Source organism: Solenopsis invicta, chromosome 2 (assembly GCF_016802725.1).
Source record: "Solenopsis invicta isolate M01_SB chromosome 2, UNIL_Sinv_3.0, whole genome shotgun sequence".
NCBI classification, from domain to species: domain Eukaryota; kingdom Metazoa; phylum Arthropoda; class Insecta; order Hymenoptera; family Formicidae; genus Solenopsis; species Solenopsis invicta.
Window position 1 is genome coordinate 9,713,426 of NC_052665.1, and position 14,272 is coordinate 9,727,697.

The window sequence follows — 14,272 nt, forward strand, 5'->3', positions numbered from 1 at the left end:
CTTCCAGGTGGTTATTGGATTTTTCAGAATTGGACCGGGGCGTACCTGGGAAACCGCGGACCCTTCTCGTCTTACTTTTCGGAATCGGCATTGCGCGACGGCCAATCGGCGTCAACCGGCCTCGCAGAAATACAAGACCGTGACGTAACAATGGTGACTGCTCCTTTTTGGTGAATCGAGGAAACTCCTTCCGCCCACAATGTATCTGAGACCCGTATCTCGAGCGGCCATCTAGAGTCTTCCCTTTCGTTCTTTTCTCTTTCTCACTCGCCTACCTCCGCGCGTTACGTAAAAACGCATTGACAGATCCAGGGTGCTCGCACTGACCTAAGCCGGGATCAAATTCTATTCTTTTCGGTCTTTGAACGGCTCGCTGGTCGATCGGGCAACGATCGGACAGACCGTTGGGATGAGAACGAGAGACGAAGCGACTCGCGCAGGATTTTAGCCAACATTACGTGTGTTTTCCGTTTGTTTTTATTTTTCTTTGAATCAATACAACAGATTTAAACTACCTTTATCATTATTTAAATACTAGCAAAAAAATGGTTAACAAAGATTTGCAATTTTAAACAGCTCTAAAAATTACATTACAAGAATTGCAATTAAAATCTATTTTTTTATTGTGAAGCACTAAGGTATATTTTTATAATATTTTTAAAACATACATTAAGTGGCTTAGTAATAATTCTTACGTGATTTTATATACATTTTCTATTTCTTCAAACTGCTTAATCTTAAAATCCAGTTTTTAAATTAAACTAAAATAGAAACATAATATTAAATTGACACAAATATACTTAAGTAAGACTTTCAAGATTTAAACAATTAAAAATAAATTGATTAAATTGACAATATTAAATTAATTCCTTTTTTAAAACAAATAATTATTCAGACAAATATAAATAAATAAAACAAAAAAAAATATTAATACAATACAAATCTTAATAAGACCGAAAATTGTAATAACAAATTGAAATAATGAATACAATATTATCGGTCAAAAGTGGTTCGAGGTAATTTTTCGCAATAATTTCTTTACGATTTATCAGGATTAGGGACAATTTTCTGTGTTTTGTGAAAGTACATCAGTCGGTTATTTATTAACACTTGCACTTCCGATGTTTTCTGCAGAAATTAGCTGTATACTTTCATTGCTGTCTTCAGCTTCTTGTTTCGTCATTACATCTGTGTTATTTCTTGGCACAGAAATCCATGTACATATATTTTCATGACATTTACTCAAATGGTCTTTTAATCCTGTTGTTCCGTGAAATATATTAACAATGTAAATGCAATTATCAACACAGCATCTTATTTGAGGAAGTTCTGGGTCGCATACAAAATATGGTGATAGATTGAGACGCCAAATTTCTTCATCTATTTCACATTGTATTTCATCTATTAGTTCTGTATGACAATGTAACAAGTGTTGCTCTAATTTATTCAAAGATATGCCTTTGCAGCGATTTTTACAAATACTGCATTTTGCATAAGGTTTTCCATCTGGTTTAAAATATCGCCATACGAAATTATGGGAATTGCCCCATGGTAATTCTTTATGATTTTTAGTGTCTTGTAAAAGTGAATCAGTCAATTGATTATTATCACCTGCACTTGTGTTGTCCTCTACGGCTGTTGGCTGTGGTGCTGTTTCGTTTGTATTTTTTCGTTTATTTCTTTGTTTGTGATTATTCAAATGATTATTTAAGTTATCTATTCCATAAAATATGTTGACAATGCAATTTTGAATAACGCATCTTGCTTCAGAATCTCCTACATCGAATACAAAATATTTCGCTAAATTGGCACGTCTAATACTTTCTCGTATTTCTGTTATTACTTTTGGATGTTCACGTGTCAGATGTTTTTCTAAATTTAGCACTTGCTCACTATGGTACCATTTGTTACATAAATTGCATTCTGCTACTGGTCGTCTGTGTTGGATGAAATAATGCCATACTAAACTTTGAGACATTGTTACTTTTTATTTTACATTAATTATTTTATAAGTACACAGCTTTGAAGTGTTTTTATTTTTGATTATTGCTGACCGATGACATTAAGAAGTTATTCTTAATTGCATGGTCGAAAAAACACGTATGTTTGAGAATCTATTTTTTTTTAAACTTGAAGACTTTTTGAAACATTAATGTGTTTGAATATACGTATTTTAAGAATAATTTAGTAATTTTTTTTATAATAAAATTTCAATAAATAAGGAAGATGTGAACAATCTCTTCAGAGCAGCCTTCATAAGAAGCGTTTTGTAATGAACACCCTAGCTTCGAGCTGGTCATCTAAAATTAAAAAACCTGATTAATTTAGTTTATATATATAAGATTATCTAGTTCCCAATCGTCCATTTTTTTTTTTATAACATAATTTGCGACTAAACCGTGTTTATTTAAAATCAAAGGCATAATTTTTCGACAAAAATCACTCATTTTTTATCAACAAAAGACATACGCAAAAGAAAAAAAGCCACGATTGGGCACTAGATTTTTTTAGTATCAAAGAAGCCTACAAAATTTTAGTTTGATCGATGCAACGTTTCTCGAAATATTTTGGTTACAGATTTTTAAAATACAATTTTGAGAAAAACGCATTTAATGCTTCAAGTTAAGTTTCCAACCAAATAAAATTTTGTAACTTACACAGATTCGTCTGTTTCAGGGTCGTAGTAAGTCCTCCAAATTAGTTGCAGCCTCCAAACTTTCAATTTGAACTTTTCACTGAAGTGCTCTTGCCTCTTGAGTCTTCTGCTGCGCGCCGAGATTCGAAGTTTTGACGCGCGTAACGATTTCTTTTTCAACGTATCTGCGCGCATTTAGGTCACTCAATGTTGTTATTTTGAGTAATATAAAATTTATTATCTATATTCTATAGAATAATCTTCGGGTACAATTACGTTCTCTTATATTTTTGTTTTTTTAATTTTTTTTTGCCGATGCACTGGAACTCTCTGCATCACATTATATTTCTTTCGGATTCGCAGACTTCCTTTCTATTGTCCTCTATTTTCACAGGTTAATCGATTGTCTCAAATCTCTAAATCCTTTTCTAGATGTATGTGTGTGTGTGTGTGTGTGTGTGTGTGTGTGTGCAACCCATAATGATATAAAAAACAAGAGATCGCGGAATAAAATGCGGCGATAGAGTTTTCGAGTGTGCTATTCGACTGCTAATGCTGTACTGCTAGTCGCTGGTCTTCTGAAAGGAGTACCAGGTCATTTATCTTTTATTTAAGGTTTCGTATAGCCTTAAGTATTTACTAACGCAAGTATAATCTGATATGTGTAGAATATATGATCTCATCTCTTTCTAATCTCTTTCTTTCTTTCAATAGAAAGAGACGGAAATGTACTTCTGTTCTTTCTCGTTCCACATCTATCGCTATCTTTTTCCTTCCTATTAGATTTATCATTTAAGTATAGATTATACATCATTGACTGATATAGATTATACTACTCATACACTCGTAGAAAGAGACTGTTTTTGGGACTCAACGCAATTATCGTTATATAACTTGTCCGAATGTTCAAATCGGTATAGCAGTAGTACCTACCCCCAAATTCGCATAATTTTGTTAAATTTTGTCGGCTCGAGTTAAAATTTACAAGGAATATTTTTGAAAACGTGTACTTTAAGAAAATTTCACAACCCAAAGATCAATCTTTTAAAGTTTACATATAGCTATCTATAACCCTTCAATTTGATAAGAATTAAATTTTTTACTCGTCCTTCAATTTTTATGATATTCTCACAATCTATTATATTTGTGTTACTATTTCATTATTTCTGCACATTATAAAAGAATGTTCTTATTGTGTTATACCAACAATCGTGATGGTCGTAGAGAAACATGTTATTCTTTGCTACATATTGATGCTTAAATTGAATATATAGTTCTATCCTATTACTTCATTGCTGTTTTCCTCATAAAATATTCCGTACAAATATATGTTTTGTCAAATCGTGGTGAGCTATGTGACAGTATTTAGTTGAAATAAAGTATATTTTTAAGAAATCAATATTAAAAATATACTTCATTTCAACAAAGAAGGCAAACGGCAAGTCAGTAGTGTTTCTCACGGGCATCCGATCGCCAGAGACATGTTTCTCAGAACTCTATCGTGATAATTCGCGACTGGTGGTCAGCAGAAAATAGTAACAGTGCCTTCTCTGCTTCGTTACTTTTAAAATTCAAAAATTTATCACCAAAAGTACTCTACAAAAAGTTTAAGTAAAGATACTTACTTAAAATTATGAATCACACACAAACTATTATACATCAAGATCGCTTTAATCGAACGTGACTCTCTTCGCTTACTTGTGTTAATTATATTTATTCTCTACCAAAATTCATGAGAAAATTTTTTCTCTCGATACAAATTGACTCGACGAATAATTATTGTTCATTAATATATTACCAATTACGAGTTAATTTGGATGTCGCATTTGGATGTCAACATGTAAATGTAATAGTTTGATGTACAATCCTCATTCGTCGGCGACTACTTCAGTTCTTTCGCATTTTTCTCTGTCCATGGGTAAGACGGTAGCTAGATTTAGCGCGGTCGAGTCGAGAGGGTGCCAGCTTAGCCGACACTCGAGCGTCTAGGATTTTGCATCTATTACAAGCAGTCGAACAATGGCAGCCTCACAATCCATTTGTCTGCAAACAGCTCCATTTCCCGAAGATTAAAGGATTAGGTGTAAGGAGTATACGCCTTGGCGGCCGTTAATAATAGAAGAACAATCGCGACGTCCAGTAGGCGGTTGAGGCGCGCCTCCTAAGAATGCTTGCTGTTTCCCAAACAAGGATTTGCCGGCAAAGGTGGCGTCATCACGGATTACGCGTCCACCTCGGTCATTCACGGCCTCTCGTACGCTGCGAATTCGCTGGCGACACCGACGAACACGCACAGCCGGAACAAGGCCGGATTGTAGGTGCGCGCGTGTGTGCGCCTGTGTCGCGATCCTTAATGCGTATTACTGTCATCGTAATGCGCTCCTCATGACACAAGGACAATGACGTCCTCGAATGTCGGGAGCCGGGGCATTCATCTTCCGCGTAATTTTGCGGCCGGACCGGACACCAAACCTCTTTGTTGTGCCGATATTGGAGTGTAAAATGGGATTTTGTGACAAGTTTCGCTCTGCTTTGGACGCAGCAGGTTCCGCGTGTACGGGCATGCTCAATGAAGCCCATTAGGACTTTTTGGCTACGTGCAATTTTCTTCAACAACACTCGTACATGAATAATATTTGTTACCATTGTAAAAACGTATGGGATACATTCACGTATATTGCTATATTTAGTTAACTCATTAGATCCACCTTAAATTTGCAAATTATCAAAGCGTAGCGAGTACATTTTATCAATTTTAGTGGAAAAAGTAAGAGAACTAGTAAAATTAATTTTATGGAAAGTCTTTAAAAAATTAATCAAGTGAGATACCGCTTATAGTCGCCAGTGATAAAATAATAAATGATTCAAAATTTAGTCAACTTTTTGATAAAATGCGTTTATTAATAAAATGATTCCGTTTCGCCCTCAGATTTAAGTTCTTTTCAAGTGAACCGGTGCAATGTAGACATTGAAATTAATAAATCAAGAAAACACTCCCAGCAGGGAGTTCTTTCCAAAGAATTCAAAAACTTGATAATGTTTCCATTGTTAAATGTGTGTAAATGTTTATCTATCTGAATCTGTTAGTCGCACTTATCCGTTTAACAATAATATACACGCTTTTAACTTGTGTTGACGTGTTGTCTGTCATTTTTAATACTTTGACAAAGTTTAATCGTTTTACACATTTTTAACAACGGAAGCATTACCGAATCTTTGGATTCTTTGGAAAGATCTCACTGATTGGCGTGTTTTATTTATTTATTTATTTATTTTAATGTCTATGTCAAAACCACAGACTCACTTGAAAAAGACTTAAAGGTGCGATCAAAACGTTGTGGATTCATTTTATTAATAAAAGTATTTTGCCATCAAGTTAACTAAACTTTAAATTATTTTTATTAGAAGACATTTAGCAGTTTTATTCTAGCTTATTATCCTATGTAATGGAGAATTTTTTAATTAATTTTATTAGACTTTATCTCTCTTTAATCCGTAGCTCAGAGCATAGTGACCGCTTAAACGCATTTCTATGGCTTTGCGCTTTTTATAATTTACCCAGATATACGGGATTTACAGTTTAAACACTGGTTCCAAACGGCCTAATTAAGAGGAATTTTCGGTAGTTTGCTATTGCTTTCCGAGAGGTAGCGTTCGAATAAAATCAGATGTTTCTGATCAATGGCATTTAAACCCGTATGTTCAACACAGAGAGCAGACGTACGAGTCTCTGCGCCACGATCGCTACAATGTATTTAATTGCTTTTAATTAGATTTACTGTATATAAGAAATAGCAAATTTAGACATTTTTATAATAAATATTTTTGAAATGCGCATTGTTACTATGCACAAAACTTAATTCGTTTACAAATATTGTATAAAACTTTCTCTAAAAAATGATTTATTAACCATTTGTTAAAATCATTTGCAGTTCTTAGTCTAATCACGTTTTTAGTGGCTTCTTCAATCAGTTTTTTTTTAAATTTTGACTTTTCAGAATAATAGTTGTCTTCAATGTATCTCTATAAAAAAAATAAATAAACGTCAAAATGATGTCTCGGAAAAAATAACTTGGTTCTCGTTAATTTCCTCGGTTCTAAACAACTGAGTCATCGTCTTGCAGAATTCTACGCGCGTTGCTTCGTCACTCGTTTTATTAGTGTCAATTGTGTTATTTTGTAGCGATATACAATAGTTTCAAAAAATTTCGAAGAATGACGCACGTTCATGAATATAAATATATCAAATACATTTCTCTAATCTTTTCAGCGTATTTTCGCTTGCAACTCTATACGTTCCATACTTGGTTAGGAGATGTTCTAATGTACATTTCTCTTCTAGAAAAGACACCATCAATAACGTGAACCTTTTGCGTCAAAAAATCATGTGTCAAAAATATTATTTAACACTTGCGATTTAAGCGTACGTGCTTTCTTTCATTTCTCGACGTGCAGTGTCGAAACTTATTTCTTATTTCTTTAGATATAGATATAGATTTATCACGTGTAAGCGAGTCAAAATCGGTGATTAATCAATCCGTGATTAACCCTCACGGAGTAAAAGTCACCGAAAATGTACTTGAAAACTGAATACGGCATTATGTGAACGAGCAAACGTTCTATATAGTTTTCTGTGTCCGTGTAACCGACGTTCTGCGACGATCTATTTTCGGACCGCAGGTGGTTCCATGGACGAGCGGAATCACATGTTGGGCTCGTTCTCAGTGTCCCGCAAGTGTCGGGAGGAGTAACCCGTCGATCGTCAATCACCCGGCGATCGTAGTGAACTTCCTGAGGGTGATAGTCGGCGCGCGGGGGCTTAGAATCTGTTCTACACGACGGAACATCAATTATATGTTCATTATAATATGTAATTAGATTTTTTCCTTTTCTCACGATATATCTGAAGCGCAGACCGTCGGGACTGCGAAAATTAATTAATTCCCTGTAAGTGTATACGATTTCTTTTAACCTGTGCATGCTCGTGGGGATCAAACGCAAATTGTAAAATTTCTAATTAAATATGTACAAAATATTTAGTACATTTCAGATTCTTTTTAAATTAATCTTTTAACTGAATTTGAAAATATGTTAATTTCATGTTTAAAACTTGTCTCAGGTTTAAATTGCTTCTAAGTAAAAATGAAACACTTGTATCAAAAAAATGACGAGTTAAAGAAGTTATTTAACACTTACGAGTCAAGCGCACATGCTTTCTTGCATTTTTAAACATGCAGTGTCACTTTGGAATCTTATTTCTAAATCAATTTATTGATTTATAAATATTTCCTTGAAGAATAAAGAGTAAGCAATTTACATGATAAAGTGCAATAGCCACAGTAATTCGTTTACATACGGGGACAAGGCAGGACGAAGACACATCGCTGTTTTATCCACGTAACTGAATTATCCGTGCGACAGGTAAGGACGACAGCCTGTATCACGAAACTCTTCACGTAATCCGACTCCGCGTTCTCTCCACAGACTAAATATTTCGTCCTTCCGAATTACTATGGCGTTTGTAGGCGGAAGTCCGGTGGTCGAGGGATCGAGTGGTCAATGCCAAGGGAACCCAGCTCAAGAACAACATTGGGAAATACCGCACGATCGTAGGGCGGGAGAGAGCGTCTTTCCCACACTGCCGCTTGTGAAAGTTCGTTACGATTTTCCCGCACGTGCATCGGCTCGTCAAGGAAATGCCGCTTGCGATTTCATATCGGTAGCGTGTTCGATCGTCAGTAATGGTAGCCGAAAACAACGTTAGCGTTATCGTGCCGCACTGCGCTGGAGTTCGCATCTGTGTATCTCATTGTATCGCATGGCGTATATACAGACAACGTATCTAAATTGTGCGATTGACCATTAAAAATGTATCGCGTGAGAGACGCGTGAGAACGCCACGCATCTTGGAATGATTCACACATTTGCGTGAGAATCGGCAATCGGGAATGGAATGGCGATTGAGTGGTGATCAATAGGAACTATAGCTCCGTACATCCCTAAATTTAATGATGATAAAATTATGTAGTAATTATGCGCAGCAAAAATTAAAATAAACACGTTCAGCAAATAATATTTTGTGAAAATTTAAAATATTATTTTATCAAATTCTTCGGAAAAGAATCTTTTACTTCTTGTTTATTTGTATATAAGATAATGGCTGATCTGATACTAATTTCTTTTTTCTGTATATACATCTTCCTCGGGAAAAGTATCTCTCTAGGGTTCGTCCCGGGTGCGATCGTCATAAATATCATCTCCGCACAAAAGTATTTCATACGATACGACGTTGAAAAAAATTGGTTAAAGATACGAAAGACGCGAGAAAACTAAAGTAACAGCTACTGCGGGAATGTTATATTTTTTTTTTGTCGAACGCGTCTTATAAGAGAGTTATAATCGCGCACGATAGATAATAAGAAATAAAACAAATGAAAAAAGAAAGTACTTTTCTTGCATAGAAAAAAAAAGACATTCTTGTTTTCAGAATATTGTTAGTTTCGAAATTGTTAAATATTGAAACGAGATTATATAGCATTAAACAGATATAACTTGCTTAATAGACATAATTTATATGAATACATTTTGTACAGTTTTATTGAGAAAAACATTTATCTTTACTCAATAATAATTTTTATAAGTTGAGAAGAAAAAATATCAGAAAATGACAACGTCTTCAAACCAAAAATTAAAATTTTTTAATACTTTTATTATAAATACAATCATATTGTACTCTTTAAATGACGATTATAATATTAAAATAAAAATATGTTTAACTGAAGTATAATATTATCAAATTCTCTAAAAAGTATTAAATTATATGTAAGCAAGAATATAATTTCTTATGTATAAAATAATAATTGTTAAATAAAATATATTAGTTTGAAATCTATATTAATGTTTTTGCCTTTACATATAGAAAATAAGAATACTTTTGTTTTGAAAATATTTTCATTTTTGAAGATTAAAAATTGAAATGAGAGTCCATTGAGAAACCTAATATTAAAACGATATTGAAAACGATGTCTTGGATGCCAAAATTGAATTAGGTTGATAGCCCTGGCAACATTAAAAAATGTGCTTTATTCCAAATTAATTTGTATCCTTAAATAGCTTTTAATGAAGATATTTTATTCTTGCCTCCCATTTTATTTCGAACTTCGAAATAAAATGACGCTGAAAGAAGTATTCCGAAGAAATGTATTTTGTATTAAATAGCATTGCATTCAAAACACACATCCATTACATAATGAATTCTATTATATAGAAATAGGCCTAACCGCGAAATGTTTGTATCGACTTGTATCATTCCCATCAATCGATCAAACTGTATCACGAGGCATTCGAGCCCATCTTCGATTCAAAATTCCACTGTGTGTCCATCGAGATCAGATACAGTACAGGATTGACACGTCAGGACACAACCGCAATGGCGTCAGTCAGCCATTGCACGTGCGATAATTCCGATCCCGTTACCCTTCATGTATCACTCACCCCCCCTTCCCCTGATGCATTCAAGTATAGGGGTTGCGATTCTCTCCATGACCCTTCCTCCCTCCCTCCCTCTCTCTCTCTCTCTTCCCCCTTGCCGAAAGAACCCCAAACGAGTCTTGACCGGTCAGCGCCGGATAAAAGCTTTTTCCTTCTGCAGCTGTTAAACCGGTGACCTTCGCAGTTGCACGCACCCGAAATACACAATGCTGACGATAGTCCGATCCACAGATCCCGATACAGTCTCGCCGGACATATAAAAAAGAAGAAAAGTACGTTGCCCACTGACCGATTGGACTAGAATTAGTAGAGTGACCGATTAGTTGTGTGTCCTTTACAATTGCACGAATTCGGGGTAAAAGATCGAGCAGATGTAGAAACGCCTCCGAATTACACATAACGTGAATTCGTTTGGGTAATAATCGGAAAATTGAGAACTTTCTGGATGTCGCGATACAAGCTTTTAAACAGTTTAACGTTGAATAAAACAATAAAAAAAAAGAGTGATAAGATTGATCCTCCGATCGGAGATTCTTGATCGAAATAGACTGAGAAAATTTTTTGTCCTAAATCTATGCAGTAAAATATATACTTATTTTAAGTATATCAATTTTTTTTAAATACAATATTTAATTTAAAAAAAATAATTATTTTGAGCAATTTTTTTAGTAGAAATAAAATATTATCCTCAAAATAAATCAACAAATTAAAAATGTTATAGAGAAGAGAATGTTTCTTGAAGCAAAAAAAAAAAAAAGAAAACTATTTCTTTCCAAAAAAAAATTTTATTAAAAGCAGTAAGTCTCATTATTTAAATCTAAAAATTGTTACTAAAATATTTCTTTTGTTTAAATGTAATTATATTTCTAAGTAATAATGTCTGTGAAAAATTTACATTAGCATTTAATAATGCGCAATTTATAAAAGTTGATCTAAGCCCTCTTCCCACAATTCTTCCCAAGAAGTCGAAGTGTAATTAGGATATAAGTACCGCACGGTCGTTCCCATCGCAAAGTGCATCAGGAGGAAAATTCTCAGGCATAACGAAGATCGCCGGTGCAGTTACAGGGCCACAATCCGCGATTGCTCCTCCCGACGAACTTTTAATTTGAGTTTCAACGATATTTTCTGAGGCGTAGTTTCTAGTCAAGCTCGTACAAGTGAGGTCTCTCTCTCTCTCTCTCTCTCTCTCTCTCTCGAGCGAGCGAGCGAAAGCACCATTACGCCCGAGTTCGAGTGTAACCACTTAAATCTTCAATGAAGTTCAACGGCGCTAAGTACGATGTATACAACGAATGATATCGCCGCGTAGATTCGATAAGCGTGGGGAAAGCGAGAGACATCGAGTGAGATGAGCGATCTTGAGGTACATAAGCAGATCTCCCTGGAGTGCGATTTCTTATTCGGCGTAATTATCTTTGTTATTTTTTCATTAAACTCCTATCGAGTTCAACCTGAGTATACGGTTAACAAAAACAATTTTGTAATCAACGGTGTGTACATACGGGGAGTCTCTATGAATTATACCGCGTAAACTTTATACGGCCCTCTTTGCGAAAAATTCACATTTCTGCTATAACGCTGGTCGATTAGTTTATTTTTAATTTGCGTAATAACTCTCAACGAAAAATCTCGATTGCTTTATTGAAATATTAAACATCAGCGCACTGACGTGCGCTTCACGCGCGTTACTTAATCTTTGACTTTATTTTTTTTAAATAAATTGCATTAACAGCCACTCACGAGCGCAGCAAAAGAACCAGTCGGCAATGGGGAAACGCGACAATAAATTTTGATACATTTGAGCAATCGCGACTTTATACGACTTTTTTAAATAGAAAATGCATTACATCGTTGTTTCACATAATTTTCGAGATATTCCTCTTGAAATTTTGACATCATACACAACTCTTTTTAATAACGCACATGTCTCTCTAATATTAATAGGTCATTCTCAAAGGGATCACATTTACGTACACCCTGAAATCGTAAAAGTGTAGCATTTTGATTGTTATCGGAATTAACACCGCGTGTAACACACTTCTGGCTTCTTCTAATTTAATTTGTACGTAGATCGTATCCTATCCAGGTCCGTTCTACCTAATTATTTCAACATTCGCTCGCATGAACACATTTAATCACAATTTATATACAATTTTTTAAATATATCACGTTATTTTCGTAAATTATATAATATTTTATGTTTATCATTTTAATACATAATACGAAATGAGAAGAGCGTTGGTTACAACGTGTAAATTTTGGGGTCGAAAAGCGTTAGGTTAGCATCTTTCTCTGGTTACAAAGTTAAGACAACGTCGACTCTGTACAAGACTATTATACTTATATTTGAGTGAACGGGCGTTCATTATAACCGCATGATAACGTGATACTTTCATATTCGACAGGACGGTAAACGGATAAGTAAACGCGGGAGAGGAAGACGCGAGACCCGTATCCAGGGCAACCGGACCCTATCTCTCATCCTCCGCGGTCCTGAGAGCGTTTCTAGATGTCTTCTTAAGTTGCCGGAACAAACTTCGACTCGGTAGAACAACGTGTAATGCCCGGAGGGAAGCGGGAGCACTGTCGAAAGAAAAAACAGGCGAAGAAGAAATTTACTTACAGCACGGGATTACCGTTTCGCCCCGGGTCATCTTCCGTGCCTCATGCAACGAGTAATTTAACTCGCCTCTCTTTCGCGTCGAAAGGCGCCGACGATCCTTTTGTTTTCTGTTAATTAATACAGAGGACGCGCGATTTAATTTCTCGGCAAATTAAATTCCTGCAGCACGTCTCTCGGCATTAACACGAAATGAAAAGATTTAATTAAAGGATTGGCTCTGGAACGAGTGTAAAACTGAACGAAAACATAAATTAGAGTTTTTTAAATTTCCCCTTATGCCTGGCTGCAAGAAGCTTACATTTAAATATACATATTTAAAGCAAGCAGAGAAAAAAGAACATTCTTGTTTTGGAAATATATTTATCTTCGAACAAACATAACTTTCTTGAAGAAATAGCTTCATCAAGAAAAATTTCATTATTCAATAAATAATTCTCATAAACTGAGAGGAAAAATCTTAGAAAATAATAATATCTTCGAACAAAAAATTGGAATTTTTTAATATTATTATCAAAACAATTATTATAATATTATAAAACAAAAATATAATAATTTGCTGAAATTGAAAATTACCGAAGTTTTTAAAGATTAAATTATACATACATAAGATTATCATTTTTTCATGTATTCAAGCAAGAATATTATATCTCTTATTTACATACACGAAAAAATTAATATTAAATTGACAATCATTGTCTCCTATATAATACACAAAAATATAAAAACTATAAAGTATTAAAGCAAAAAATATAGAAACTATAAACTATAAATTTTTATGAGTTGATAGAGAAAAATATAGGGAGATAGAAAATAACAATGTCAAACCAAGAATCAAACATTTTTGTGCTTTTATTGTCATACATGCTCTTTAAGTGATTAATATAATATTGAAATAAAAATAACATATAATTTCCTAAGATTTAAAATTTTTAATTTTTTAATCTTATCGGTAATGTTAATAAATTTTTACGTAAGTTTTATACAGTTTTTAGTTTTTATTACTAAAATTTGTCACTGTACTAAAAATCTAAACAAAAGAAAAAAATTCTTTTTCTTGTATAAATTTTCATCCAGAATAATGATAATGTAAAAAAAATCAATAATCATTAAATAGAATATATTAGTTTTAATTTGACTAACATTTTCTCCGTGTATGTTTTATACGTTATCGGATATTATTTATCAGCGCCAATAAGAATCGATCGCTATCGCTCGGATATTTCTTTAGGGCACCCTTGCTCTTCGCGTTCTTTTCTTCCGATCGAGTCTAAACTCCGAATCGCGTAATGTTCCCGCAATTTTCCAGAGACTTCAAAGGAGCACCGTAGGACCGTAGCGAAGATCACAATGAACGATCGTTATGCGTATTCAAAATGGTTCTTGGTAGGGTGGTGTAGCCAGGAGCCCCGGCTATTGTTGACCCTTCGCTTCCCTGAAAAACGTAGCCAATTGTGCAAGCCAGCGTTGCACGTGTAACCGTAAAGCGGATGTTGATGGATCTACCTCTCTCTCGCTGCGGC

General features: G+C 34.4%; 1 protein-coding gene across 1 annotated transcript; it reads right to left on the reverse strand.

The window, feature by feature from the left end:
* Nucleotides 1-922: 922 nt before the first annotated feature.
* Nucleotides 923-4,975, reverse strand: LOC120357016. The gene is made up of 2 exons (XM_039446241.1): nt 2,658-4,975; nt 923-2,300 (listed from the first exon to the last, which is right to left on the reverse strand). The coding sequence occupies exon 2, from the start codon at nt 1,976-1,978 to the stop codon at nt 1,097-1,099; it is 882 nt and encodes a 293-aa protein (XP_039302175.1). The 5' UTR covers nt 1,979-2,300; nt 2,658-4,975; the 3' UTR covers nt 923-1,096.
* Nucleotides 4,976-14,272: the final 9,297 nt, after the last annotated feature.

Bases quoted from the DNA above. Each gene is read 5' to 3' on its own strand.
- LOC120357016 (XM_039446241.1), bottom strand. From the start codon at position 1,978: ATGTCTCAAAGTTTAGTATGGCATTATTTCATCCAACACAGACGACCA.